A 25799-nucleotide genomic window follows, 5' to 3' on the forward strand; every position below is an offset into this window, starting at 1 on the left:
CGGCACCTAAATCTTCCATTTAGGTGTCACAAATATTGGTGAAAAGGGTAGATAACTAGCAGGGATTTCAGTTTATTCTAGATAGCTCAGTTTAGATACAGATTCTTAGAGTGTTATTCTATGATTTATGTATGGTGTTGGCCCTCTGATGATTGTGAGTTTTCATCGCTCTTTCTATGATGGTCTTAAGGGGAGTATTTGCTATTTCTCCTATGATAGGTTGGTTGTTATTCTTTTATTAGCATATCTAGATGTTGCATGCCTACTGTCCTTGTACAAATATTATACTGGCTGCTATTGGTGATGTTGTAGAGCTGGTTTCAAATAAGCGTTTCGGATTTGATAGTGCAAGCAAAAATGTGTGGACTTTCTACATCATCTGATTAAGTACATGAAAGAATACAGGGGAGGCTCACCGGACTGTGATGCCCTCCCGCAATCGCACAGGTAGAATCAATGCACACAGTGTGATTGCTGCAAAGGGAATTCCAATGACTAGCTACAGTGGACGCACCAAGCTGAAAGTGCAGCAACTGTACCACAAAATGAATAATGAACCATGATGTAACTTCCTTCTGCGCCAGCTTTCTGATGGTTCTCTGGCAAGCAACCTGTCTGCAACATCCTTTAGACACTGCCCGGACCTGCAGCATACCCCAACCTGTCCCAGACTGCTGCTGCGCAACTGTTCCAGCATGAGTTGCATCCGTTCCAGACCTTTCTAGGCCTGTACACCTGCACCAAACTGCTCCGTACAGTTCCTGCTGCTCATGCCTCTGTCACTGTCCAAACAGCCAGGTATGTTGCCTTATACTGCCCACATGGCTCAATGTTGCACATTTAGCAGCCCTTAGATCTTGTTGTACTTGCTGGCCACATGGCAGCCCATGTGCTGCCCATGTGGCAGCCTTTCATTCTCTGTTAGATCTGCCCATGTGGCTGTCTATCACCTGCCCACATGGAGTAGTGGCCGTGCCAGACTCGCGGATAGATGTGCTTTCAAAGATCAGTAAGTCACAGCGCTCAGTGCCAACGAATGTGGAATTTGTAGACATTGCTGGCCTGGTCAAGGGTGCCAGTCAAGGGGAGGTGAGCTGCCTTTGCCTGTTTCATTCAGCTACTTTATCAATATGCCCCTGTGCATCAAGGGCATAAGAGCATGACGGCACCTAAATCTTCCATTTAGGTGTCACAAATATTGGTGAAAAGGGTAGATAACTAGCAGGGATTTCAGTTTATTCTAGATAGCTCAGTTTAGATACAGATTCTTAGAGTGTTATTCTATGATTTATGTATGGTGTTGGCCCTCTGATGATTGTGAGTTTTCATCGCTCTTTCTATGATGGTCTTAAGGGGAGTATTTGCTATTTCTCCTATGATAGGTTGGTTGTTATTCTTTTATTAGCATATCTAGATGTTGCATGCCTACTGTCCTTGTACAAATATTATACTGGCTGCTATTGGTGATGTTGTAGAGCTGGTTTCAAATAAGCGTTTCGGATTTGATAGTGCAAGCAAAAATGTGTGGACTTTCTACATCATCTGATTAAGTACATGAAAGAATACAGGGGAGGCTCACCGGACTGTGATGCCCTCCCGCAATCGCACAGGTAGAATCAATGCACACAGTGTGATTGCTGCAAAGGGAATTCCAATGACTAGCTACAGTGGACGCACCAAGCTGAAAGTGCAGCAACTGTACCACAAAATGAATAATGAACCATGATGTAACTTCCTCCTGCGCCAGCTTTCTGATGGTTCTCTGGCAAGCAACCTGTCTGCAACATCCTTTAGACACTGCCCGGACCTGCAGCATACCCCAACCTGTCCCAGACTGCTGCTGCGCAACTGTTCCAGCATGAGTTGCATCCGTTCCAGACCTTTCTAGGCCTGTACACCTGCACCAAACTGCTCCGTACAGTTCCTGCTGCTCATGCCTCTGTCACTGTCCAAACAGCCAGGTATGTTGCCTTATACTGCCCACATGGCTCAATGTTGCACATTTAGCAGCCCTTAGATCTTGTTGTACTTGCTGGCCACATGGCAGCCCATGTGCTGCCCATGTGGCAGCCTTTCATTCTCTGTTAGATCTGCCCATGTGGCTGTCTATCACCTGCCCACATGGCACCTATCTTATGCTGGTGCACCTCCCCCATCCAACTCCTTTTGTTATCATGAAGAGAATGAAGGTCAACCTAGCACGCCAAGTCTCTTAAAGCTTGTAGACTAGTTGTCCCATTTCTAAACACTATGGACCAAGGCATACCATGATGCCTGAAATTGGGTGATGAATAATTAATCCACCTCTAGAAACTTTGATAGCCTTTTTACAGAGTTGAAATGAGCTTGCTTAGCTAAACGAATGATCATCCATATTTGATTAGACCCATGAAACATCTTGGAAAAGAAGTGATGTACCTTTGAAGGCCTGAAGCCTTGTTGTATTTTTATATGAAATGAGTGAGCTAGCACTAACGGTTGAATGAGAACGTGAAGTGGATTTTCGTGGTCAGTGCTACAAACAAACTCAGTTCTCTGTGATTCTTGTATATTATTGATGATTTCTATGCACAAGAATGGCTTGAAGACCGACACCACAAGCACGTTCTTTTGTAACTAATGGCTTGGTCAAATCAGTAATGACAAGAACACGTCCCAAGCTGTTAGCCTTTTTGAGGTGCTGGAAAGCTTCTTCTGGAGCATCCGTCCATACAAATGTGATAATTTTCTTTGTGAGATCATGCAGCCATATTGCAATGCCAGCGCTTCACAAAGTGAAAAAGAAAGGATCCAATACCGTGCACATCTCCCAAAGTTGGCCACCTAACAATTGCCTTCATGTTTGCAAGAACCATTTTGATACAATTTGCTGCCATCGTGGGACCCAAGGGAGAGATTTCTGAATTATTCTGTTAGCCTTTTTGAGGTGCTGGAAAGCTTCTTCTGGAGCATCCGTCCATACAAATGTGATAATTTTCTTTGTGAGATCATGCAGCCATATTGCAATGCCAGCGCTTCACAAAGTGAAAAAGAAAGGATCCAATACCGTGCACATCTCCCAAAGTTGGCCACCTAACAATTGCCTTCATGTTTGCAAGAACCATTTTGATACAATTTGCTGCCATCGTGGGACCCAAGGGAGAGATTTCTGAATTATTTACCCTTCTTTGAGTTCACCAAGAGGGTGAAACCAACATTATAAAAGAAGATAGCACAATATTTTCTGTAGTTGCTAAAAACAATCCCCATCATTTGATAGAATATGACAAGAGAGTTGCTCAAACTAAAAGTCAATAAAAAACTGTATGGACTACCATCTTGTGTATATCCTCGGAAACCATGCAGACTTGATGATATCATAATACATCAAATCATGTTTCAGCTTGTGTTTTCCAAAAGGCCAAAAATGAATGTGGGAAGCCCAAGAGTCTTTTGCAACCATTTATAGTGCCAAATAGACCATGGAAGCACGTTGACATCTGCTTCATAATTGGTACGCCTAAAACTATTCATGGTCATAATATGATTTCAACTACAATGGAACGTTTCAGTAACGAGTACAGTAAGAACGTGAAAGCTCCTAAAGCTACTCAACTCCTGATTTCATATATAGTTGTACATCATCGTCTTCCAATGTTCAATGTATTTAACAGAGACAAATACCTTCACCAGTAACTTTTATCAAGTCTTACTTGAATACCTGAATATGAATTGAGTTTTCCCACTTCATTCCTCCACAAAATGGGTCTATTATTGAAAATTGATGTGCATGACCAACAGTTGATGTCGGGACGATTTCTACCACTTGCAAATTTGCTTGCAACAATGCAGTTGATACATCCTCAAGAGATGCTTCATTTGAAGTTCTTGTTGGTTATGACTTTACCTTCACCACTCTTGCACACAAATGACCTTAATGAATTTGTAAGGGATATCTAGGCAGCTTATAATGGAAAAGTCCTAGGCAAAGCAGAAGAATGCCACATATAATTGATGAAGAACTTTCAATTGAAAGAAGAATACTCTTCTTAGGTTTGAAAAGGCAAAACCAAAAGGATTTCCATCGATAGGTGTCATGTGGGTAGATATTCCCCTCCATAGTTGCACAGGTGGAAATAGATGCGTAGACACAATGGAATTGCTGCGAATTGAAATGCGTTAGAATTAAAGCATACAATTGGAAATGTAGCAACTGAACTGTAAACACACAATTAACCCCAAACATCAAATCCTAATTGAGGAGGTGTGGAGGTGAGAAGGTTCTTGGTGGCTTCTCACAGAAGCCAAGGCTTCAACCCCATCCTATGTTGCACAGTGTGTCAATTAGAATGCATCAAACACGTGCACTAGATGCAATACTTGCATGTAATTGGATTCCGTGGATTGAGTGGGGTGGTGAGTGAATTTGTGACACGTGGCAAGGCCACAAGAGTAGACCAATGGAATAGTGCCATGTGTCAATGATCCCCTTCATCCATGATGGATGTATTTGGGGGCTTGCCGCATCATGTAGCCCTTAAAAATCTCTACCCCCTGTCCATGACGTAACATCATGGATATCCTATCCTAGGACCTAAGGTCTATGTACCAATAATTTTGACCTTTTAATTAATCCTAACCCAAAATTACCCCAAGGGTAATTTAGTGATCTAAGTCCAAGGTGGTGAAGGTATTGGGCAATAGCTCTCAACCAAGTACCACCATAGGGTGAAAATGAACTTTTGTCTTATGGCAAGCATGGCTTGATTAAAGTCTAGAAAGATTGCCTCAAGAATTCAGGATCAATGCATGACCGAGATGGTTATATCCTATCTTCAAGATCGGCGGTTTGTTAGATGTGTTACATGGGGCCATAATCTCAGGTAAGATTGATCTCAAGTTTGGTTATCATCTGATCAAAATCCGATCCAACGATGTTTACAAGATCGCTTTCAAAGTTAGATTTTTGCATAATGAGTCTTTGATAATGCCGTTGGACTTGTATCAATGCTCCGGCTTTATTTATCATGGTGATGAATGATATGCGATGTCCATATATTGAAGAGTTTATAGTCCCTTTTTTTTTGGGGCAAAAAAGTAAGGAACCTTTTATTAATGCTTGAAAGACTTCATACAAAACAGCAGTCCCGCAGGTGCTGAGTATGGAAAAAACTGGAAAAAGACTAAAAGAAGAAGGAACCGGCCTGTTCTAGAGAAACCCAGCTCACTGCCTAAGGGGATCTCTGGTACGGGGGCTAACAGCCAGGTGGGGGGACTATGCAACCAGTGAATCCCTTGCGGAGTGAAAATGTAAAAAACTCCTGCAGGCCAAGCCTTGCAGAAACGAGCGCGCCTCGCGACTGTCGCCCTAGAGCTTGGGGTCCCACGCTCCGTAGTGGGGCGGAGGGTGTAGATGATATCTTGCTAGATGGTGACCAAGGTAGCCGAGGGTGGAACTAGATGCTCACCCATCACCAGATTGCAACGAGCAACCCAAATGTTCCACGCCGTGATACTGGCTACTACCTCCCATACGATGTCCTCTGGGGGAGAATGAGGAACGAGGCTATCAGGAGGGACCGCCTCATGGAGCTCTATCCTCGGAATGCTTTGACTCTGTATCGGGTAGGCTGGGGAGACCTCATCAATCTGGAACGCGTGTCCTCCCTCAGTCAACCAAGCCACCATCCCCCATGTGTAGTCCCCTCTGGACTCTGAAGGTTCTGCATACGGGTCATAATCGTGAGAGCTGCCATCCGAATCTTCGCTACGCTATGACAACTCTAGAGGCAGTGAGGGATCGTCTCTAGAAAACCAGTAGAGCAACAATGACACTGCCCCTCCACCCGCATTTGCTCCAACCACGGGCCAATGTGCAAGCCTTCGTGGGCGGCCAGCCAGAGGGAGTAGGAGATCTTCCTTGGCCGCAAATTGGACCATAACGGCATCCAAAACTTGGAACAGACCTCCTGGGGCACTCTCTGGGCCACCCAATGCCTCTGCCTCGAAGGGGTCCAAATCGAAGAGTCCATTTGAAGCCTCCTGCCAATCCATGTGGTGTAGGAAAAGAAGGGACCTCGTCCACCTGCTCGGCAAGGCCACTCTTGGAGGGCTAACACCACTCTTCTGGATCCCACTGGACCTCCCTCAAAGGCCTACCCTCTCAAAGCCAGAGGCGTCATCTGGGGGCATCTTGCTCTGGGTTACTGGGAGGATCAATGTGCCACTCCTTCCCCAAACCTCCCACCACTGTGATCATTTGCCAATGATTCCCATCTAGAATCCCATCCATCTCTGGGTCTCTCTCAGTGAGTGCCTGAAGTAGGCCTTTAGGTCCTACACGGGAAAAAATCTCTTTGTCCTGCCTCGCCGCATCATCATCCTCAAGGGGACCCCAATTTGAGAAAACTGACCCAACCATCTGCTGTCCATCCACACGCGAAGTCCCTCCCACTAGGACTAAGGGGTGGCTAGGTTGATCCCCCTCATCCGCTGCCCCGCCCCCTCGCAAATGCGCTAAGGTGCCACGCCTCGCTTCTGCCTCCATGGGTAATTTGCTCCATCTGCCAAAGGAGCCCGCCAGTCCACTGTCCCATTGTGCCCAACCAATGTGAGTCCGCTACGCGAGCATACTTCCATCCTGATCCCTGATCTCCGGGTGCCAAACAAGGGGCTAACGCTCAAACTCCTTTCTGCAGCGGGGCTGAGCACGAATGAGGCCCCCTGCTAATCTTTGCCAGACCCTATGGAGGCTCCTTATCAAGGGGGAACCATTCCCCATAAGGGGGGCCTCTGAGAATATCCATCTTGAATACTGCCACTGCCCCCCAGTGCGTGGGGTGTTCTTGAGAAGCCCTCATTGTAAGAGGAGTTTCCAAGGCTCTGCCCCTGGGGTGAAACCGCGCACAACCAACTTGTCCAAGAGGGCTCTGCTCTTCATCTCCGGATCAATGTTACCCAAGCCTCCCAATGCCTGCAGCATGATTATTGTCTGCCAAGCTTGTGCTGTCCGATGCCCAAAGGAAGTTTTGAACCAACCATCAGAGCTGCCCAATGCTCCCTCTGTGAAAACAAGGCTCTCCTGTGAGTGGGTGCTTGTTCTAGAAAAATTGCCTTATGTGACTTTGCTGGGGGTTTGGTGGGCAAGTAGTCCGTGTCTGTACGTCGGTGTACTAGGATGGACACCGGCTCAATGCCAATCTTTCGTGCCCACTTCATCATGAAGGAGACTTCCACCTCGAACAAATCTGCATACTTCTGGAGTGGCCAGGAGTATGCCTGGTCAATCTTTGCCTCAAGCGGCAATCTGATAACTCCTACCGCCAAACCACACATTGGCTTCTTGCGCGTGAAGCATAGCTGAAAATTCACCTCAGCACCATGGGCGTGCCAAAGGTCCAGTCCTTGTGGCCCCATCCACTTGTCCATCATGCATGAAATATTATCTCCCGCATAGCATCAAACACAACTGGGGACCACTTCTCCAACCGTGTGGAGGCGAATTGGAATCTCCAAATTGGGTCTCTGTCTGGGAGCCCACTACGTTGATCGAACCCCCTTTCCGAGGCTGCAAGATCACAAGCGTTACCTCTAGGGGTAGAGGGCAAGAGTCCGAAATCTCTAGATAATTACAGGGGACCAATCTCCAAAAGTCCCACGGTAAGGGACGCCCAAGCTGGAAATTGGGAGCTGTTGACTCGGAGGACGAGCCCCTTCTCTCAGACTCCCCTCCCGAATGGAGAGGGGACGAGATGCTATGATGAGGAAGCGAAAGGAGGTGCTGTCTTACCCTTGCTCATTGGCAAGGGAGTTGAGGCAGGTCCTAGGGAGGGAGGGAGGGGAAGGGGTGAGATTGAAGAACCTGCTAAGGAGATGGAGGGGGAGGGGGGGAGACTGAAGAACCTGCTAAGGAGATGGAGGGGGGGGGGCGGAGGGGAGGAGGCAGAGGGAGGAGGACAGGTGGTGAGGATGACCAAAGTAGGAGGGGCAAGGGGAGGGGGGGGATGGGGGTGGGGGAACTTAGGGGGAAGGGGGAGGGGGAGGGGTGGAGAGGGAGAGGGATCCGGGGGGGGAGGGGGGGGAGTAGGGGCGACCACAGGCCCCCCTTGCTGATCTGGTTCAGCGGGGCTCTGAATCTGCTCCTCCTCAACGGCTGCTAGGTTAACTTCCGCAGTTTTTGCCATTGCACATCAGGAGCTCCTAGGGCTCGTTGCTGATACAAGGGTGAATGCGGACGCTGGACCTCCATTACGGGAGGGTATCTTGGTTGAACAGTGGCCCCTGCTGCTAGGGGGTGGATCTTTACATATGGGCTCCTATTGCTCCTCCTCTGTTGGTGCCTCTCGGAATACTCTCTCTCTCTCTCTCTTCCCCCCACCTCCCCAAATCATCCAGTCCTTGACCTCTCACATATACCACGCCCCACTTCCTGGACCCTCTTCACTAAAGGGGGAGTGAAGGATGCCGTAATGAAACTTCATAACGGCTGAGCGAAGGATCATGAGGGGCTATGCACTGAGCTCATTGCATACGGGATTAATCTCCTAGCCCCGATCTGAGCAAAGCTCTTTAATGAAGCGGTTTGCTTGGGATTTCCATGCACTTGGACCATTAACACTATCTCTCCATCCACAAGGTAGGGGATCCCATGAGCCCGGAGAACTTCAGGACCATTATGATTAGTCATGTCATGTCCAAGATTCAGTGCTTGATTCCGAGGTCAGTCGATTCACAGAGTGCCGATGACTTAGAGCAGTAGGACATGCTGGATTCCGATGGGATCTGGGACCATAGATCACATTCTCACGCTGAGGTGTATCATCGAGGAGGCAAGGGCACGGAAGCAGAGGGTTTACAGTTGCTTTGTGGACTTCCGCAAAGCATTTGATACGGTCCCGAGAGCCCGCCTCCTCTGGTGCGTAAATGATGTGGGTTATGGCTAGGAGATCATTTGGGTTGTCATGGCACTTTGCAAGAGAGCCTTAGGCAGAGTCTGGGCAGGGTCGGGGTGGACAGACGAGATCATGGACACTATTGGTGACAAACAAGGGTGTCCTTTATCACCTACCCTGTTTGGCCTCTACATTGACGAGCTCTAAACAGTGATGCAGACACTTGGGGGGGGGGGGATGGATGCTCTCTTGTTGGCACTTTGATCCAGATATTGCTATATGCAGATGACGTGGCACTTTTGTCTCCCTCAGCAAAGGGGATCCAGAGACACCTTGATGCACTACACTCCTTTTGTGAGTCTCATGATTTGAAGGCCAGCCTTGGTAAAACCAAGGCTATTGTCTTCAACACATCTCGAGTTGTCATGCACTAGGAGCAATTCACGTTTGATGGGTCACCTGTTGAGATAGTTTAATCATACATGTATCTTGGGGTTGTCTTCTTTGGATTCATCTTCACTATGAGACCCGCGATGTAGGCCCGCCTAGGTAGGGGATACGCTTCACTGGCTAGACTAGAGAGACAGTGCTTTCGCTCGCACTTTTAGGATCCATGGACCAAGGGGTTGCTCTTTGACTCCTTGGTCCGCCCAGCGGGGATGTATGGGAGTCCCTATTGGGGGCCAGATTTGTCGGATACAGAGTGAGCTCGTGTGGAGCGGCTACAGGTTCTCATGCTATTGCGGATGATTTGCGGTAAGCTATTAGTTCCTCACCAGATCATTCATGCTGAGTTTGGGTCATCCCCATTTCTGCATTTAAGGTCATCACGTACCTGCATCGAGTTAGGGAGTACGAGGATTACACATGTGGGCCCAACAGACTACCTTGGCTAGCTTTGTCTGCCTCTACGGCACTTTCAGCAGGGGGACCAGAGATGCTGGTATGAACGCACTAAGAGATGGTTTGAGCAACTAGGGTTCCACATGGATAGACTCCCTCCCTTCCAGTACAGCATGGATGCTCTGTTTTCTCCCCTCTTGTTACACGAGGTCAACCAGGTACTCTGTGAGGATCTCTTGCAGCTACATACATTCCGGACTTGGTTGGGACCGAGTAAGCTCCCAGTGAAGCTCAGCTTCTATAGAGATCACTGCTTGCGCATCATAGAGGAGGGTTTCATCGACCCACCAGGATATGCGCAAATCCACCTACCCCACTCATTGAGGATCTCTATTGGGCAGTTCTGGATCTCTTCACATAGACTTTGTATTGAGAGCGGCAGAGCAGAGGGCATACCTAGGGAGAGGTGCATATGCACATTATGTGACATGCAGGAGGTTGAGACGGAGGAGTACTCCATCTTTAGGTGCCCTGTTTGCTATGAGATTTGAGGGCGTTTCTACTATCTCTTCAGAGATAGTTTTGGGGTTTTGTCCCGATTCCTCTCCTACCCAGACCAGAGATGTTTGACGGGCTTCATCCATGAGGTAGTTAGGCACGCAAGAGGATACTTTGATAACGGAGATAGGAGCAGACTTATTCCTTAGTAGATCCTTCTCAGAGCTCTATCATGGAGTTCTTTCTACTAGATCACATGGACATCCGCGAGATGAGGCTCCGACATGATCGCGATCTAGAGCGAGTGACCCGACAGCTCAGACAGAGGGTTGACGTGCAAGTCACACTTGGAGACATCCCCTCTCTGTTCAAAGTTGGAGCTTGACCGACAGGGGTTATTGTGGCCCTTGTTAGACGCAGAGTTATGACTAGGAGACGTGACAGGGCACACCCGTGAGCAGCCAATAATAGTCTATCGCCGATTTCATGCCTCCATTGTTGCCTCATCCACCGTGATTTCCTGATGGCGATGATGATGATGATGATGATGATTTGTAGTCGACCACTGGCATGACTGTTGTACTTAGAACTATCATTTTGCATTTTTGCATTTTGCATTCTACATTTGCGTGGATTCTCATTTAGTAGCTTCACCCCCATAGCTTATTTGTACCAGCACAGTGCCAAATGCTCGACCAATAGAGGGGAGGATGGCTTTATATTCCTTTGGGAGCCCCGAAAAGCAGAGCATAACCGAAAAATGTGGAACATGGTGTGTCGTGTCCATGTCCTCCACTGTAAAGCCATGGTACCAAGGGAAGAGGTACACCAAATGCGGGCCAAGGAGGATGGGGCTTTGCTCCACAAGTGTTGAGGTAGTGTTGGGGGAGCTCAGTGGATGAGGAAGACACCTCTTCCGTAGATGGTGACCTCCTGAATGTGGTCATTCTCTAGTGCCAAGCTCACCTAGATTCACTCTCGCACGTGTCTCCTTCTGGGTGTGAGGCCCACAATTCTGCCCACGAGCGCCTTGTCTTGGAGGGAGTGAACTGCTTGTTGCACCTGTTGCTTGTCGATTGGAGAAAGAAGGATCTTAACGGTTGTGGGATTCGAGGGTGCTGACATAGAGGCCCTCTGGCCAGACCAAGGGTCACCATCAATATTTTCTTTCTCCGAACAAGCACAAAATCTCCCGTTGCAAAGAGAGAAAAGATAAAAACCGGGTAGGAAAGCAAAGAGGAGGGATGAGGCGGAGATATGTCGATGGAGAAGATGGAGAGGTGGCAAGGAGGGGAGCGGAAGAAGGTAGGCTGATGGAAGCAGGGGGAAGGCGGCAGAAAAGGGGGCGGCGGGGGATGGCAGGGAGGAGGGGGCGAAGAGGCGAGGAGGAGGTGGAGAAGGCGGGGGGAGGCGGCGAGGAAGGCGAAGGGGGGGCCGGGGGCAGCGGAAGGAGACAGAGGGGCAGCGGGGCTGCGGGAAGGAGGAGATGTGGGGGGGAGACGGAGGAGATGGTGGGGGGATAGCGGGATCAGCCAGGCGGGCACTCTAGTTTTACAAGAAGAGTGTTGTTGAGCATTGTGAACACCTAAGTAAAGTGTTCCCTATTTTGAGGAAGGCTAGTTTGTTTGTGAAGAGTAAGAAAACTGTGATGTATGATCCTCTCAGATGATAATGTAAGCTTATATGTAATCAGGATGAGGATCCTTTGAATTGTAGCAAGGTGATCACTGCAAGACTTGACACATAAAGGTGCATACACATGTGGATCAATACTAATGTTATTACCAAGGAAACTCAATACAAATAACGCTAGGATTTTACGACTTTCATGATGAGCACAAAAGTGAAAGTCTTTCGAGTTCTTGAACTATTGGTGACCACGAGATAATCCTTGGTTAGGTAAAGAAAGCTATAACCAAGAACACCAATAAAAGCAATCGGATGAGAATTGCAAGCTTGTCTTTTCTAGTACGGGAATTGAATTGCCTTCCATTCTTAAAATGAGGCCATAGAGGTCCAGTTAGTTAAGAGGCATTTTGGCCCATTTTAGGTTCTTGAATCATTTTTATCTTCAAATTTGTGAAGTGTCCCCCTAAGCACTTTGCCCACATATGATTTGCTAGAGGTAATTGAGCTTTAGTCTTGAAACCTGACCAAAAGTCTTAGAACTTGAGCATGTTTCTTCCACTACAAGATCTTTTTTTACTTGAGAAGCATTGCAAATCTAAGCTTTGTAAAACTCCAATGGTTATTTACTGATGCTTAGTAAGTCCCTCATACTTTAGTAAGGGTTATGCCTCGTCCTTCATACCAACTCTGAATCTTTCTAGTTGAGGTGGACTGCTTAAAAGGGGAGGGGCTGTTACAAACTTCAGTGACAAAATACTTTGAGCGATGAGCATGGTCTATGATGTGTTGGTCGACTTGGCTGAATAGTATCAAAGCTATTCAACATGGTTAGATGGTCTTAGACTTTTTTTCTATAAGTCTTTGAGATAAGTTTGTGTACAAATAAATTTTGTCCTTGATTAATTTTGGCCTTAACCCCCATTTTGGTTTAAGAATAGACGCATTGTTGATTTATCAATCTATGTGGCATGTCTAATTGTTTACTTCCAAGCCATCAACACACGTGTGCTTTCAAGAATTCTTTGTGCCACAGTTGGTCGCACGGTTAAGGGGTAGGTGCACTAGAAGATCCTTGATGATTTATTGCTATATGGGGTTAACACAACCCAATATAGCAAACATGAATTTAAGTTTGGGGATTAAGTTAGACTAGTGCTTGGAATTGGGTGTGCCCTAGGTTGCCCTCACTACTTTGGTAAGCAATTGGGACTATTAGTGAGAAGTGCCGTTGAGGCCATTTCATGTAGCATATTAAATACTTGATTCAAATGAACATGTACTGTTCAATTTGTCAACATACGACTAGAAAGGGATTGAATAGGAATTCTTTGATCAAGGGTATTAATCAACACCCATGATGTGACCGTTCACCAAAATAAAAATGCGATGTCATAATATCTAGACTCGATGGTTCCAAACTTTGTGAGCGGTTACCATGAGGTTAGAAACGAGGCATTTCACATTGTTTACTGCAGATTCTCCTAAAGCAACTAAAGACTTGGTTCAAAAATAAAAGCTCAAAATGTCTGGTTTGCAATGAGCACAACCATTGATTTTTTTGAAATGTTGGGAGTTTGCTATACTCTGGTGCAACTTGAGCGTTAGCTCAGTCATTTTTAAAGTCATGAAATTGTTGACTAGGGACAAAAATAAATGATGATTGCTTTAAAGCTCTTTAACTAGGATGCAAGATATATTTCTATGGTGTTTATAACTTTACTTGGATATGTTAATTCCTAAAAGGATTTTTTAAAAAACTTAAAAAATCTGGGGACTCTTTACATTGCCTTTATGGTGTTACCAAAGCTGATCGATTAACTGAAGCTGCTAAACCATACAAATAATGCTTACCTTTTTGTTACAAAAACATGGGGGAATTCGGGCGTAGGCCATGTGTTGCTTATAAAGATTACTGATTGGAGAGGTTGTTTAAGAAGATCCTGATCTTTTGGCTTGTTTGCAGGGTTTGGGAAACAAGTTTCTTTCTCATATTCGGGAAGTAGATTCCATTGTCCAGGTGACCCTTATCCTTTTTCTTGGTTCTGGAATCTGCATTAGTATAATCTGACAAACTCAAACAGAGTTTCTCATGTGAATGTTACCCCTACACGATTATACTTTTATGGGCCAAAATCTCAAGAATGAAGATGCTGGTAATGTTTCTACGTCTTATGAGTGTTATCTAGACACTTGACCATCAATTGGTTGAGTTATTGCTTCATCTGTAGTTTTGGCCTGAACTACCTGATTTACTAGGTGGTATAGAGTGTGAAAGAAATGTTGATCTTGCTTTTAAACCTCGATTTCAGTATGCTGCGCTTTAAAATGAATTGAAAACCTAAAATCCTTGAATTGGGAAGCTTGTTTTGCATAATTTTTAGATTTAGATTTGAGAAGGATAGATGCATGGGCTAGATATTCCGCTTTACATGCTATTTTTCTTCTTCTGAATGTAAAACCAGGGAATGGGCTACCCATATATCTCTGTCAGCTGCCCATGTGTGCAAGCTGTTCGCGGACCTGCATACATGGCCTGAATGCCATGCTAGTGAGCAGATCTGCTGCATTAGCAAGGCTGACATGTCAGCATGAAGCCGCATCATGAGTCTGGCTACCACGCCACCAATCGGCTTGATCTGAGATCCCTGGACAGCAGAGAACACTGCCACATGATCAGTCCATCAATCTGACTAACAGATCTGAGATGAATGATTATGGAGGCCATTACATCCTGCCTTCACCTAACCTAGGGTTCATGGGTTCTCCTCACAAGAGGGTCTTACATGTGAGCATCTACATCCATGTGGGTGTCCAGACGGCAGAGCATTGATTCTCCAACTAATGATTGTGATGGACATGCCATATTGAAAAACTATATGGTGATCGATGCATACCAGCATTGCTTATCTCAATTGAATTCAAGTTTTATGTAGTGATTGCCCATTCTGATGGTCTGGCCATACTCTGTAGCTCGGTCAAGGTAGGCGATGACATGAAGCATGGCATCTATTTGCAAGGGTCTAGTTATGAACTCTGCAAGTATGATGTCATGTGGAGTGCACCGCTTTTCCTGAATCATGCATGAGAGCATAGCATCTCAATCACTACTCATGAAGCTTGTACATATAAGATTACTGGTCTGCCTAGGAAATTGAAAAGGAGGGATGCTGTCTCCACATGCTATATTGAAAAACTATATGGTGATCAATGCATACCAGCATTGCTAATCTCAATTGAATACAAGTTGCATGAACGATGAGAGATATCTTTATGTAGCGATTGCCCATTTTGGTGGTCTGGCCATACTTCGTAGCTCGGTCAAGGTAGGCGATGATGTGAAGCAACGCATCTATTTGCAAGGATCTCGTTATGAACTCTACATGTATGATATCATGTGGAGAAACCTTGATACAAACAACGCTACAATCTTCAACACCGACGAGACTCAGTTGACCTTGAGTCATTCACTCTTGCACAAAAGTATTGAGATCATCAAATCCTATCTTTACTCGGGTTGCATCCTTACATGACCCAAGTTCACCATAGAACTGACCAGCCCAAGCATGCTTGACCAAAGGGTGCAGCATTAGAGAGGCTGGAGTCAGAGTGTCTCGAGGCCCACTTCCAGCATGTGGATACAATATCCCTCCTTTTTCGATTTTGTAGTCAGACCAGTCATCTTATATATACAAGCTTCATGAGTAGTGATTGAGGTGCTATAATTCCTGATGTTCTCATGCATGATACGGGAAAAGCGGTTTGTAAGATGCCCTTTGCAATCCCTCTATTGTGTCCAAAATCAACAGCATGCCATCAACATGGAGGAGGATGGGGATGAGAGTCTGTGCTGATGTTGACTCGTGTCCACCCAGAGTGTCCACAAAAGAGGAGCCCTGGTGGTACAATTTGCTTGTGACTCTCATATGGAGCCATGACTACAAGGTGACATTGTGTGCAATGCCAAGAGCGGGCCCACCAAATCAAAGGCCTTTCAGAAATCCACAAAGCAATGGTGCACCCTTTGTTTCTGGTATTTGCTCTCTTTGATGAGAGCTCTGAAGGTGAAAAAATTATGTTGAATAATGCTGTCTGAAAGCAGCCTGATCAATGTTGCTTGCTCAGTGCTCCCGCTGATGTTTATCTTGAGTATTGACTCACAGAACTTGCGTTAGTTGAGGGCCTACTGAAGAAGTAAGCCTACACAGCAGAATAAAGTCAATCTCTCAGACTGTATTCATCCACAGGTGTGGGAAAAACCACTCAGAAAAGAACTAGATCATCCAGCAATGTGCTGGGTAAAACCAGTCAGAAGTGACTGTACTGAGGTCTTAGGGAGCACAGATGATCTATCACTTCTCTTGCTCTACCTGGAGTTAGGTTCAGTGGGATGTACTGGAGTGTAGGAAAAAGCGCCCCCCAGCAAACCCCCGTCCCCCCCCCCCCCCCTCCCCCCACACCCCCATCTTCTTCCCTTCCGTCCCCATCCACTCATGTCACCCAACACACCCAAAACATGGCCGATTCAACTAAGAGTCACCTGACTGGTCCGTAGAGATGTCAACGTGGTTACAGCTCCCAGTCTGGCGCAACCCTAACTGTGGGCCTACACCATTTTCTACAGCCCAATACTACCCAGGTTGATCCCTAAGTCCTTGTAGCTTGCTTCTTTCGATGTACTAGATGATGGTACTCGCGTATCTTCTCTGCGTCCTTTGCAAATCTAAAATCATGGCTTTGCAAGGGGAGAATTGCACTAGTGCCACTCCCCAAAACCATATAGCTCACTCGGGAGATGATGCTTAGCCTCCAATTTAAGTTGTCGGCATAAAGCTTTACACTTACCAGCTGCTACAGGGTATTGAGCCAAGAGGCGGCGGACGCGTGGAACGGGTGGTGTGTGGAAAAATGTGTAGGGCATCTTTGTGGAGAGAGCGCGTGACCGGGGTGGCTTGATCCTCTAGGAGCGGTATGTGGTCGATGTATGTGAGGTGAGTGGAGAGGCGTGCGGAGTACTTTAGGTTTTAGGTTGTTATAGACGTGTATGTCGTGATAAGTTGTGTGTTACAAATAGACCTCTTTAGAATTGTAGATGCATGTGATTCATCATAGGAATTAGACTACCAGATGTGCCATTCTGATGTTTGATGTCCTTGCTCCACAATGCAAACTGTCTCTATTTGTGTACTGGGGAATGGCCTGACGATGATAGTAACATGGTATCTCCAACATCATGTTCACAGGTCAAGGGATCCCTTTGTAAAATCAACATGCTCACATTCAAGGTGGTTCGGAACGTTAGGAACATACGTTTATTGATCCTTCTTCCTTTAGACAGAATAGTCAAATGGAGTGTCATTGAACTTATCCAATTGGTGAGAGTTAAAAGTTGAATCTTGTTCAACATTGATTAAAAAAGGGCCACCTTCACACTCTAGCTCAAGGTTTATCATACAAACGTCTAATCTTCATGTAGAGTCTGCTTAAGAAAACTTAGATAAACAAAAATAACAATGAATATTAAGTATGATTAGCCATGAATTCCTTGGTCATTAGATACCCTTCTTACCTACCATAATAAGAGCTCAAGGTTTAACATATGATGCCTAATCATAAAGTGGGGTCATCATGGCGGCCCTGAATGTTGTTTCATATAGGAGCAGTTGGAAAATTAAAATAACAGTGAGCCACGTCATATCTTGGTTGTTAGAAACTGTTCTTTCCTGCCATGCAACTACCTTTTTGAATAATCTGTTATGATCTGGCCCGTTTTCATCGTCCCCTCCAGCTCTTGCTTCTATAAACAGTTTTTTTCATCTTGGGACTTGAAATATTTGCTGGAAGAGTTTTAAGGTCTTTCTAGCTACCTTAATCTCACTATATTCACAAGTGCAGAGTTTTTTGACCAGGATTATTTTACTGTGGCTTCCTTCTGATCCATAAATTGTTGCACATTGGAACAAACAATGTTGCATTTGGCAGGTTGTACGCTGTTTTGAGGACAACGATATTGTGCACGTGAGTGGTAAAGTAGATCCTGAAGCTGACATTGATGTCATAAATCTAGAGCTGATATTTTCTGATCTTGCTCAGGTGAGTGATGGTCTAAATTGAAATGAAATCCAGATGGTTTTGTTGGACGAATTAGCATGCACATCTGAGAATAAATTTGAAAGTGAATTTCGCATTTTTCTTTTCTTTCAACATAAGACAAATGTTATCCTTGAAACTTGCCAAAGTTCTGGTTACTTTTTTGAGTTTTCTCCACCAAAGGGAGGGAGACTTATGGCCATATGGACATTGTAGATAAGGAATGCATTCGGAGCTTGTTTGTTTTTTGTTCTTTTAGGCAGTTTGGGGTTTGGCTCTAAGGGGCCATTTGACCAGCCCACAATTGGAAAGGAGTTTGTTTTGCCAAAAGGATGGGACACTCATTTGCCCTTTGCTGCTGCTACTTCTCTTGAGTGTTTAGATAAACGCTATACATTGTTTGAAGCATTATAGGAGGAACTTTAATGTTTTTAAGCTAATCTGGAATTTCTCTAGATGAGGGTAGTGCAGGGTTTATGCAGAGATGCACTTTTTTAGAGTGCCATCCTCTGGAGAAAATCAAATTCTAGGACCATGGCCAAAGTGCTGGAAGGGAAGGCTCTTTACGCGATATATTTAGATAGGAAACCGTCGTGGCTCATTTAAGAGTTTGTAGTTCTTATGCTCATGTCATTAAGGAAGCGAGGACAAAGTGAAATTGCAAGAGTAAAGGATGTATCTTGATTCTTTGTTGGGTACCGCAATGAGTGGAAAGGTCATTTGCTGTACAATGGAGAAACAAAGCCACTTGAGAAGATGTACCTACAATAGTGTGTGTTGCTGTTGGGCACATGGTCCTTGTTGTGGGGATTATAATGTATGTATAGGCCATTGGTGCCAAAGAGTGGTATTGCATGCAACTATTAGGTAGAAATGGGTGAGTGGATAAGGCCAGGAATAGATGGCCTCTTGGTGGCCCTATTAGGGTGGCTAGATCTTTCTGGAAGGCCCTATCTTGTGTAGATCTTAGGCACCTAAATTTGCTCTAGAGTGTCAACTTTTAGATGTGATAATCTTAGGCTAGAGGGCCATTTTTGGTAAAATGCTGATTATAAAAGCATGTGGACTCCCTCTATATAAACGCTGGAGGTATATGAGTTTGGAAAAAGACACGTAGGCAAGAGCAGGATCACTCATGAAGTATTGATGTTCATATTGCAATCATCTCGTCATCTCCCGAGTTGTTGAGCACTTCTCCCATGATTCTTCTTCTCTTGTAGTATGCCTCATTATCCATTCAGTATTCGCATTGTGTGTATGTGTGGTGAGAAGGCCTCAACAGGCCTATGAGACAAAGTACATCAAGAGAAGAAACTCATACAAGCCTCTACTGGGCAGAAGCAATGGGCATGCTAGGGCCTTTACTGAGTGCTATGCTAAGCTAAAGAGCTCAAAAGCTCAAAATCCAAACTCAAAAGTTGAAAGACTGAAGCTCAAAGCTGACAGCGGAAGCTCATAAACTGAAACCGGTGTGGCTCTCCGTGGGCTGCAAAGATATCCTGGATTTGCATTTGTCGAGTTGCCTCTCGTCTCTGGCAGTCTCCTCTAGAACCTCGATCGTGTGTGCTCTGGTCACTCTCCGTGTCGTGTGGTTTGTACGTCTCTAGCTCAACAACGTTGCATTGTCTCTCCCCGCTGACCCGTACTGCCCTCATGTTAGCTAGCTCCTCCTCCTCCACCCCACTTTGTCTTGGAGCTGACTTAAATGCTTAGAAATCCGTGACATGTCGTTGTGCTAGGTCTACATCAGCCTCCTGTGGCATGGCCACCACTTGCTGAAGTTAGAATTGTCTCAATAATGTCTTTGTGTCTCAATGACATAGAGTCCAATACAAACATGGTCGTGGAAGTGGATCTACTGTGAGAGTGGGCCAAAGCTGTGCCCTTCTTGAAAGAGGCAGTGATATCACCCTTGGACCTTATAGTATGTTGGGCAAGCACACATGAAGTGCTCCTTTGTCTCAACCCCCCGTCCCAGCGTGCATAGTCTGCAGATTTGTTGCTCTTTGGGTGTGCTTGCCTCTCTCCCTACTTCAATCTACATTTGATGGGACGAGACCCGCATCCACCCAATGGCTATCCTCAGTGCATGTGAGACTCCTCTGTCCTCTAGGTATCGGGGCTGCATGATGAGACCATCCTCCGATACTCACAAGAAGTGGTTGCGATAGAACTAGATCTTGGTAGGGAACTCTTGGTCTCCTTCCCAAGCTCAAGACGTATAGAGCTAGAGGAGATCTAACCGTACAATACAGTAAATCTCATCTCGTGGGATTAACTTGGGCGGTGTGTTCATGCTGTACTGAAAGGGAGGAAGCCCGTCCATCTGAATGTCTTGATCGGCAGACCATGTGGAGACACGTGCATACCATGTTGTGTTGACCCTGCTCTCTGCTAGCCGTTTGGATGACTCTAGTGCCTTCAATCGAGTAACTGTGGAGGAAAGTCACCGTCCAAAAGATGGGATCAATCTGAAGCGGTGTCATGGAGAACTTTGCCTATACTATCTGATGAGGGACGGAGGGCTTACTCCGAATCATCCTAGACCCCATGATCACCTATAGCTGCTCAAATCTCCTCTAATCTTTCACTAACTAATAACTGCCCCAAAAAAGTGCTGCATACATGGCAGTCGACCTCACTAGGGTGTCGAAAAGCCAGCCCTTCGTCGGCGGATCCTGAATATGTGCTTGAAAGTATTGCCTCTCTAGTTGGGTCAAAGCTCCCTATCCTCGTGTGTCATGCCGTAGCTGCATGAATCATCCTGAAAACTAGCCCTGTGAAGACTGCTCCAAGTACGTGTAGGACTGCACTATCTCCACTAGCTCCCCTTGGTAGTCGGTGCAGCACAGCACAACACATGAGGTGTTGAAGATTATAACCTTGGCCTTCCCAAGGCTAACTATCAACTCTCTCTCTCTCTCTCTCTCTCTCTCTCTCTCTCTCCAAGACACCTCAGGGCCTCTAGATGTCTCTGCAATACCTCTGCTGAAGATGATATGGGGACTATGTCATGTGCATATAGCCATATCTGTATCATCAAGACAGTCAACAGTGATCCCTCGCCTTCTAGTCAGTCAATAAAGGATGTGATCTCATCAATGTAGAGCCTGAAGAGAGTCGGTGAAAGGGGGCATCCTTGTTTCACTCCGATGGTGCTCTCAACCCAATTTGATAGGCCTCTTGAGGCACGAACTCTCCCTCTAACGGACTCGTACATGCTCATCACCCCCCAAATCATGATTTGCATCCCTAGAAGTCTCTTGATCATACAGGATCGTGGGACAGTTTCGAAGGACTTCTGGAAGTCTACAAAGCAAGTGTAGACTTTTTGGTGCCTCGACCTCCTCAATGACAGCCCGCAGGGTAAAAATGTGGTCTAGGGTGAAGTGGTGTCTCTGAAATCTTGCCTACCCTATAGCTCGCTGCCCGTGTGCCTTTGTGTAGCCACTCATCTTCATCTCTAGTACCGACCCGTAGATCTTGGCCAGAGTGTGACCAATCATAAGAGTGGTAGTTTCCAGTGTGCATGGAATCCCCTGCTTTGTGTAATGGTACAATGGTGGTAGTCCTCCAAATTGGTGGGAAGCCGTGACATATAGCATGAGTGAACATCCACGCTAAAATCGGAGCCATTACCTCGTCCCATGTGCGAAGTGCTCAGTGTGTGGCCCCTAATGATCCGGTTATGGAGCCGACGGAGTGCAGTCTGTACATTCTCTGCATTGAACAAGTGACATGTAGTGGGCATGGGCATAAAGGACATATCAGGGGAGAGAGAACGGAGCGATGGAAGCTACGACTTCATATTGTAGTGCAAGATTGAGGGAGGTCACACACATATTGAATGATATGCAAGCGGTTTTTTTTCTACTCTTGGTTTTCAAGCAGGGTAGCCTCAGCCTCTACAGGGATCTAGTGAGGTGAAATCCTACAGGGATCTAGTGAGGTTTCACCTCCTCTAGGTAGTCTAGTCTTTCAGTTTGCAGTGAGGGTTTCAGCCCCTTCATACAGTTGTATTCAGCCCATTTGGGCATTCATTATTCAGTTGTATCTATTTCCTCTTCGGAGGTCCACTACATTCTCTCCCTCTGATTCTCTCACTCACATCCATAGCATTACTTTGTGTATTGAGTGCATCATCTTGCAGTTTGCAATTAGTGAGCAGGAGAGAGAGTGAGGATAGTCTATCTCTTGCTACAGAGTGCCCTTCCCATTGGCATATAACAGGACATATGTCCCCTTACTCCTCATTCCATCCATGCCTGAAATATTGGAGAGAGCCTTGTGATTACGTTACTTCCATATTATGCAGGACTACCATTAGGTTGCTGCCCATTCTCTGACATGATGTGTAGGCTCTAGATGTAGATCATGTAATCTCTTTTAACAGCTCAATGTAGGTTTTCAACTGGTTCCTGCAGTCATATCGACATCTCTTGTATGGATTGTCAGCTCTTTTTTGTAAAGGTGGGTAAAGTATGTGGAATCACGTTGTCCAAGAAAATAGCACTGTTTGAGCAAGTAGTGTATATTTAGTACAATGGCCATGCCTAATATTGGAATTAACAAGACTGGCTGAAAATTGATCCTCGTTCCTTTCCATTGAAGTGCACAGGTTGAAAAAAGAATGGAGAGGCTGAAAAAGACTAGAGCAAAAGATCCTCAAGTTAAAGCCAAGGTTTGTCATGATTTTGGTCTAGGTGCATCGCCAAAGATGTCCTCATATCTGGTCTTCTTTTCGAAGTTGCAGTCCCATGGATGATGTATTTCCACAAAATGCAGGAGGAGATGGAGGTATCGGCTCTTAAAAGAATAAATGATGCTTTGCTCGATGGCAAACCAGCACGTGCGGTTGAAATGTCAGAAGATGAAAGGAAGTTGGTACAACAACTCTGCCTCCTGACAATGAAACCTGTAATATTTGCAGCAAATGTGGCAGAGCATGATCTTGGAAACCCTTCTAAGAACTGCCATGTGGAGAAAGTTAGGAGTGTTGCCAGACAAATGGGTTCTGAAGTGGTGGTGGTATCTGCTCAGGTATTCTTTTGATCAAAGTACCTATTAATCACTGGATTTAGTACATTTTAATGTTTGCAATGGGGGCCTACATGTGATTTTCTAGCTGTAGATACCTGGTAAAAGACTTCCGTTTGATGTGCATTTTAATTTTATTACCAGTTGTTTACGGGGTGTGGAATTTTGGTCTTATTAGCTTCATCTATAAGGAGTGTGCAGGTTGAAGCTGAGTTAACAGAGCTGGATCCCATTGAGAGGCAAGATTTCCTGAAGTCCTTAGGGGTTTCAGAAGGGGGGTTAGGGTCATTGGTTAGGGCAACATATAATCTCTTGGGTTTGCGGACATACTTCACCTCTGGGGAGAAGGTACTTTTGCTATGCTTGCAGTACAATCTAATCACAGAATTCTATTTTCCAGTACAATCTAATCACAGAATATAATTTTCCATTTGAAGTCTTAAAAGATATTTATGTTGTCTTGGAACTTCACCACTGCAAAGTTTAAAGGATTGGGCCATGGTTATTTGTGCATAGTCATGATTTCATTTCAACTAATCATGACAGGAAACCAAGGCCTGGACAATTCTTGCAGGTATGTTTAGATAGTTTCTATAGAACTCGTTATTTCCCAGTCGCACGAGATGCTATTGAGTTAGTTACATTTTTTGAACACAAACAGGGATGACGGCACCTCAGGCTGCTGGTGTTATTCATTCTGACTTCGAAAGAGGTTTCATTCGGGCTGAGACAGTAAGTCAACTGTTTGTCATAAGCTCTAGCAAAGACCCTCAGTACTTGTCTGAGCTCTGTTCAAACTATGTCCCCTGTGCTGTTCGAAAAGTCTAAACTTTAAATTCTAAAGTCAAACGGATAGGTTGGGGGTGATTGTATGTTCCACATGCTCAAATTACCAGACAAAGTAGGAGCGATAAATTTAAACAGAGATTTCTTGAACTATAAAAATCAATTGTGATAGTCAATAACCATCCTGTATGCCTGCCAGCCCTGTTCCTGCTTCCAAGAGAATGTCAAGGCATGTATCATACAAATCTGTTTCATGGTTGATTGCCCATCTGCTGATACAATCTGCTTTTATTGCATTAAGAGTATCAGCTGTAGAATTTTTTATCACGGTAAACTGCTGTGCAGGTTGCATACGAAGATTTTGTTGCTGCAGGGTCCTTTGCAGCTGCCCGAGAAAAAGGCGTGGTATGGTTAGATATAGAAAAGCACAGAATGTCTTTTACCCTTTTGCAATTTGCATCTTTTTCCCTGAAGGCTTTCCTGGTGAGTTATTGTGCTGGATTGATTGTAAAATTAAATGTTGTCTTGCAGCTGAGGTCAGAAGGAAAGGAATACATTGTACAAGAAGGAGATGTCATGCTTTTTCGCTTCAATGTTTAGAGCACCGTGTGACCTGCAGATACTCTTCTCTGTGTATCTCAATGTGCCACAGTTTTGTAAGGGGTTTGCTGGCACATTCGTTGCGGTTGACTGGCATTTTGTAGCACAGCTTTGATAGGTCATCCGCATGACGATTGATTTAATCAGTTGCCCTACTGATGATGAGAGAACATTCTTGGTAATGAGGTATTCTTTGAAGGCTTGGCTTGCCAACTTCGGTTTAACATTCAATTGAAGCATACACGTATTGACCAGTTTAAAATAGTGATCGTTGGGTCATTGGGCAGCATCTCCACAGAGAAGCTGTAAATATTATTATTACTTGGAAATCTGATTAAGTTGGCAAGTTTTTTGGAGCCATACCAAGTTTCTGAAGCATGGATTCTTCACATATTTATTGTTCAACTTCTATCATTGAAGAAAATTGGATTTATAATATAAACGTTCAATCAGCAGGTATAAATATGCAAGGTAGTCCAGATCATTGTATACAAGCAGAGAACGACGATAGTTCTTTGAGCAGACAGGCAATCCTTAATCTCTAATGGATCGACGTGACAGATTGGGATCGTTGATGTGTGACAGCATGTTGGAAGGAAGAAGCTAGCTGCTTTCAAAGTGTCCTGCGTACAACTTAAAATCATCTGTCATACTGTCCACCGCTGTTCCAGTTTTGGTAATCCCTATTTCGACAGCATCATTTGTATTTGAGGATACTGTTACAGAAACTATAATTTGCTTCTGTGCCCGCATTTGTAATAATGCTCAAATCCAAGCCATGGCAGCAGCCTCCGGTAGGGATGATTATCGTTGTACACATTCTTGGCATGAGAGAGATCGACGATTGCCCCTTATTTTCATGCAACCTATCTTGACGGCACATTTTCCACGAACAAGCACCTGTCATTAACTTATCAACATACCTATTAGTCTCGTTTATCCAAGTCACGATAACACAATCACAATGATTGGATTATCATATTCCCTTCCTCTCTCAAGGGGAGGCATCTTCTATGATGGTACACAAACAAGCGAGTACAAGTGCACTGCCCTTAGAGGGACGAGTTGATTTGGTAGAGAGACAGAGAGGGGGAAAGAGAGACTAGTTGATTTGGGAAGGGGGAGGAGAGAGAGAGAGATATATGTCGTTGAGAATAGAAAGTTTTAAAACGTGGCCTAAAATAATTGGAGGGACATTTTTTAAGAACAGTGTAAGGAGAGCGCCTCCAGACAGTGCTAATAGTGACCACTTCTCTAGAATTTAAACTAATTGTCCTTGCTAGTAGGAAGAAATGCACGGGTACTCGTCATTGTTCACAAAGAACTCGCAAACTAGATACAATGAGCTTGTAACATTTTCATTTTCACCTATAAATTTTTATTTCACAATTTTTGTACGGATGCAAAATTTCAGGCAATTCAATTATATTTTGGCTTTAAAATGTGCAA

At 45.1% G+C, this 25799-nt stretch overlaps 1 protein-coding gene across 1 annotated transcript in view; it reads left to right on the plus strand.

The window, feature by feature from the left end:
* LOC147885048 (GTP-binding protein-like protein) overlaps positions 1-25037 on the plus strand; it is a 37290-nt gene extending 12253 nt beyond the window's left edge. The window contains exons 3-13 of the mRNA XM_087397256.1: positions 632-798; positions 885-1089; positions 13804-13857; positions 17820-17930; positions 22546-22608; positions 22713-22967; positions 23166-23312; positions 23511-23538; positions 23626-23696; positions 24096-24155; positions 24282-25037. Coding sequence (XP_087253382.1) covers positions 632-798; positions 885-1089; positions 13804-13857; positions 17820-17930; positions 22546-22608; positions 22713-22967; positions 23166-23312; positions 23511-23538; positions 23626-23696; positions 24096-24155; positions 24282-24350 — 1230 coding nt within the window. The 3' untranslated portion in view covers positions 24351-25037. The remainder of the gene's footprint in view (positions 1-631; positions 799-884; positions 1090-13803; positions 13858-17819; positions 17931-22545; positions 22609-22712; positions 22968-23165; positions 23313-23510; positions 23539-23625; positions 23697-24095; positions 24156-24281) is intronic.
* The last annotated feature ends 762 nt before the right edge of the window (positions 25038-25799 follow it).

This window comes from Dipteris shenzhenensis, chromosome 26, assembly GCF_047967505.1.
Source record: "Dipteris shenzhenensis isolate YYH24624 ecotype China chromosome 26, Dip_SZ_1.0, whole genome shotgun sequence".
NCBI lineage: Eukaryota > Viridiplantae > Streptophyta > Polypodiopsida > Gleicheniales > Dipteridaceae > Dipteris > Dipteris shenzhenensis.